At 45.0% G+C, this 4,544-nt stretch overlaps 1 protein-coding gene across 1 annotated transcript; it reads left to right on the top strand.

Moving 5' to 3' along the window:
* The first annotated feature begins 2,287 nt into the window (after window positions 1-2,287).
* Mos (MOS proto-oncogene, serine/threonine kinase) lies at window positions 2,288-3,310 on the top strand. Its single transcript, XM_021659235.2, has one exon. It carries the CDS (start codon window positions 2,288-2,290, stop codon window positions 3,308-3,310), a length of 1,023 nt encoding a protein of 340 aa, XP_021514910.1.
* The last annotated feature ends 1,234 nt before the right edge of the window (window positions 3,311-4,544 follow it).

Below are 4,544 nucleotides of genomic sequence, written 5' to 3'. Positions count from 1 at the left end.
AAAGCTTGAAAATACTAAAGAGTGTGGACACAAAGTCAGCATTAAATAAAGTTAATTAAAGTCACAATAAGAACGTATTCGTTATAGGAAAGAAAATTAATAACGGTGGTAGATCTTTTCAGAGTAATGCCAGTTTGCCTAGTAAGAAGTGTAATGTAGCCAGTCTTCATAGTTTGATTTATAAGACTCCAATCTACCATGTTTTAATTTTATAATGATGTGACATCTGGATGCACTCAACAAACCTTTCCTGAGCTGAGGACACCTTCTATACGGCTGTCAGAGGGTTAATAACCATCTCTGACAGCTGGTAGGTAAAGCATTAATAAATATGTTTTCCGCTTATCAGTATTTTCAGCCTATGATGGGTGGGGTTATCAGGATGTAACCTGTTTGTAGTTTGAAATAACTATAACAGGAACCAAGTGGTGAACAGTGGCCCTGTAATTAAAAAACTTGAGAAGATGGGCAGATGATGGATGCAATAAACTTGAGATTTGTGCATGCGCAGTGACTCATCCTTTCACCAATACCTTGCATTTTGGATGAATACCAAACTGGACTTTAAAAGTGAATTGTTCACGAGGTTGGCTTAAAACTAAAAGTTGCAAAATAATAAATCGCATCATAATGTATTTTGTGTGACACCCAGAGGTTTAAGGCAACCTCTTACTCTTACCCTCCTGAAGTCCACAGTTCAGAGTCCTCAACTGTAATTTTATCTACGTGATAGCTCCTGAGCAAATTTGTAGCATAATTTCAGTACTTTTCAATTTTGCTGTGCTCTCTATTTTCCTTTTCATTTGGGGTTTGACAAAATTGCACAGAATGGGGTGTCTATTAAAATGCTCCACAGTTTACATTTTTAAGATTTCATCCTCTTAATCTGTCGAAAACTACTCAACTTTTATTCTCCCAAAATGTTTATTTTAATAACTGTTATTATAACAATTTTTTACCTAAAGCATTGAGGCTCAAACAAACATTTATGTGCAAGATGACAAACTAAACCGTATCATTACTATCAAGTAGAAACCTGAAGTTGCATGAACTTTGAATTGTTTATGTGAGCGGTTCTCTTTGATTAGTTTGCCTTCTCAAAACGTAGAATTCTGAAGTCAGAAGTGCACAGCTGTTGCACAAAAAGTGATCACTGATCACCTGTGTGAAGAAAAAAAAAAAAAAACTTTGCCATGTGACTAAGCTCCTAACCACTGGGAGGGACTGTTGGGAGCAGAGTTGCTCTTTTCCCCACCAAAAATATGGCAGGGAAATGAATATATTATTATAAAAATCAGAAAGGATTAATGTGTGGATTGATGGCCAGAGCCTGAATTTATTTTCAAGATCTGCTTTTCCATATGGTGGATGGGTACCAGTGATTCTGTGCCATGTCTATTTCTCCTGGCTTTTTCTTCTGTTTTCCCATGCTTGCTGTTACTTACAGCTATGGTCATCACCATCACTATTTTCCTTTCTTCCTACCCCCCAGCTCTGCGTTAAATTCCAGTAACCCATTTGCTGTGAAGTCTGAAATCTGTCTTGTGAACAAGCTCACTGGGTGACCTGACTTGCCTTGGGAAGGAAGGATTAATAGGAAGTCAGCATATTGCTAAGAAGTCTTAACTCGCTGTATAAATCAAATACAGTATGAGAATTCTCCCTTCTGATGAACTTAGGAGGTGTGTGTTCTGACTTGTATCAGTGAGTCCATCTGGATCAATGACATTAAAGTTACAAATGTTAATTCTTATGAAGGTTGCATCTAATAATCCTGGCAAGTGGTTCAACAAATGTCTGCTGTTTGCATTGCAACTCTTGCAGCCAATAGTTGCTGGGAGTGATTTAATGCAGCTGGAGACAAGCACTATCATTATAGCCTGAAAAGTGTGCGCCAAGTTCGCTGTACTTTTTTTTTCTCTCTCTCTTCGGTCTTAGGACCAATTAATGTTAATCAGATGGTACTTCAATTTATTATTATTATTATTATTATTATTATTATTATTATTATTATTATTATTATTATGAGAAAAGAAATGTTGAGCTCTGGGGCAGGCCAATGCTGTTCAATCGGTGAGAAAGCAATGGTTTCATCTGAGGCTGCCAGCCTTCATCTGCACGCCCCTCAGCCCCACCTGATTTAAAACAAAGCAAACAGTGGCAAGGTGTGACAGCACAGGTGTGGCTCATTTTGAGAATTCGAGGGAAGAGGCAAAGGGGCTGGGGTGCCTCCCAACTTCTCTGGCTGTTCCTAGTGTCCCTGGTGGCTGTCTCATCTGAGGGTGTCATGCCATCGCCTCTAGCCTTGTGTCGCTACCTCCCTAGCCAGCTGTCACCATCGGTGGACTCGCGGCCCTGCAGCAGCCCCTTGGTGGCCCCACGGAAGGCAGGGAAGCTCTGCCTGGGAGCCACTCCTCCCCCAGTCCCCCGGCTGCCACGCCGGCTGGCTTGGTGCTCCATTGACTGGGAACAGGTATGCCTGCTGTACAGGCTGGGCTCTGGGGGGTTCGGCTCAGTGTACAAAGCCACCTACCGCGGTGTTCCTGTGGCCATCAAGCAAGTGAACAAGTGTACCAAGAACCTACGTGCATCCCAGCGGAGTTTCTGGGCTGAACTCAACATTGCAAGGCTGCGCCACGATAATATAGTCCGGGTTGTGGCCGCCAGCACGGACACACCAGAGGGCTCCAACAGCCTAGGTACCATAATCATGGAGTTCGGGGGCAATGTGACTCTGCACCAAGTCATCTACGGGGCCACCCGCTCCCCGGAGTCTCTCAGTTGCAGAGAGCAACTGAGTTTGGGGAAGTGCCTCAAGTATTCCCTAGATATTGTTAACGGCCTGCTTTTCCTCCACTCACAAAGCATTTTGCACTTGGACCTGAAGCCAGCAAACATTTTAATCAGTGAGCAGGACGTCTGTAAGATCAGTGACTTCGGCTGCTCCCAGAAGCTGCAGGATCTGCAGACATCCCCTCGCCACATAGGGGGCACGTACACACACCAAGCTCCGGAACTCCTGAAAGGAGAGATCGCCACGCCCAAAGCTGACATCTACTCTTTCGGCATCACTCTGTGGCAGATGACCACCAGGGAGGTGCCTTACTCGGGCGAGCCTCAGTACGTGCAGTACGCAGTGGTAGCCTACAATCTGCGCCCGTCACTGGCGGGGGCGGTGTTCACCACCTCCGGGAAGGGACACACGCTGCAGAGCATCATCCGGAGCTGCTGGGAGGCCCGCGCCCTGCAGAGGCCGGGTGCCAAACTGCTCCAGAGGGACCTGAACGCTTTCCGAAAGGCACTAGGCTGACTCCAAGCAGCCTGTGTGGAGATAAGCTTTTAGTTTCTGTTTATTTTTAAAGGAGTAAAAATGGTTTTGAAGAAAACATACCCCTAGGGCATATTTTTAGAAAATAAAGTTACTGAGAACTTCAGCCCGAAGTGTTTTTCCTAAGACTAAGAAGGCTACAGATGTCATGGGCATCACTGCCCCTTTTTGGTTGTGTGTCCCCTTTCTGGGCTCCCGGCCTACTGTATCATCTCCATAGTACCGCTGTTAGTTAGGTGTGTTAGTGAATGGGGGAAAAAAAAGGAAAAAGAAAGGACATGACCGCTCCTATGTATGGAGGAAAAAGTCTATTGTGGATAAAAGGTAGACATAGTCAGAGGCAGAAACATCTGGCTGGGAGAGTCCAGAGTGGACATGACCCTGAGCCATTCGAGGAGAGGTAGGAGGAGAAGGTAAGGTAGAGAAGATGAGGGGAACCAGGTACAGCAGCTAGGAGGCCCCAAAGAGGACAAGGAACCAAAATGGCTGGATTCTATAGAAAAAGACAGCTGGGGGAAGGGCAGCCTGGCCCCTGGACTGAAGTTTAGGGTAGGGGTTAGGATATGCAGCCAGGAGGGCCCTGTAACAACAGGTAGGGACTGAGGGATGCAGGGAGAACTTGGCGGCCAGGCCCACTTTGGCATGTTAAATAGGCACCTCAGCCAGTTTGTCATGGGTTTGAAATCTAACACTTACTGGAAAAGACAGTTTTCCAAGAAAGAATGGCACTATAGACATGGCCACATTTTTCTCTGTAAATTCTCATGTGTCTCACCACCCCCTATTCCCCAACCCCTGCATAAATTCAAGTTTCAGTTTGTCTGCATCAAAACAACCAACACTTTTTTAAAAGAATAGTTGTTAGCCAGAAGAGGCGAAGCGCTCCTTTAATCCCAGCACACAGGATGCCGAGTCAAGCAGAGCTCTGATTTCTGAATTCAAAATCATTCCGGTCTACAAAGTGAGTTTCAGAACTACCGGCCTGGACACACAGAGAGACCCTGTCTCAGAAAACCAAAAAGAAAAAAGGAAAAACAAAAATGGTTGTTTTCATAGCCAGTCACTTTGGCCTGTAATCCCAACACTCAGGAGGCAGAGGCAGACAGATCTCTGAGTTCGAGGCCAGTCTGGTCTATAAAGCAAGTCCAGGACAACCAAGGTTACACAAAGGGGGGGTCTCAAAACAAAAATGGGGGTGGGTGGATTGTTTGACTTT

The sequence above is a fragment of the Meriones unguiculatus genome, chromosome 6 (genome assembly GCF_030254825.1).
Source record: "Meriones unguiculatus strain TT.TT164.6M chromosome 6, Bangor_MerUng_6.1, whole genome shotgun sequence".
In the NCBI taxonomy this organism is placed as follows: Eukaryota; Metazoa; Chordata; class Mammalia; order Rodentia; family Muridae; genus Meriones; species Meriones unguiculatus.
This window is presented reverse-complemented; position numbering and strand designations above follow the sequence as displayed.

Bases quoted from the DNA above. Each gene is read 5' to 3' on its own strand.
- Mos (XM_021659235.2), top strand. From the start codon at position 2,288: ATGCCATCGCCTCTAGCCTTGTGTCGCTACCTCCCTAGCCAGCTGTCA.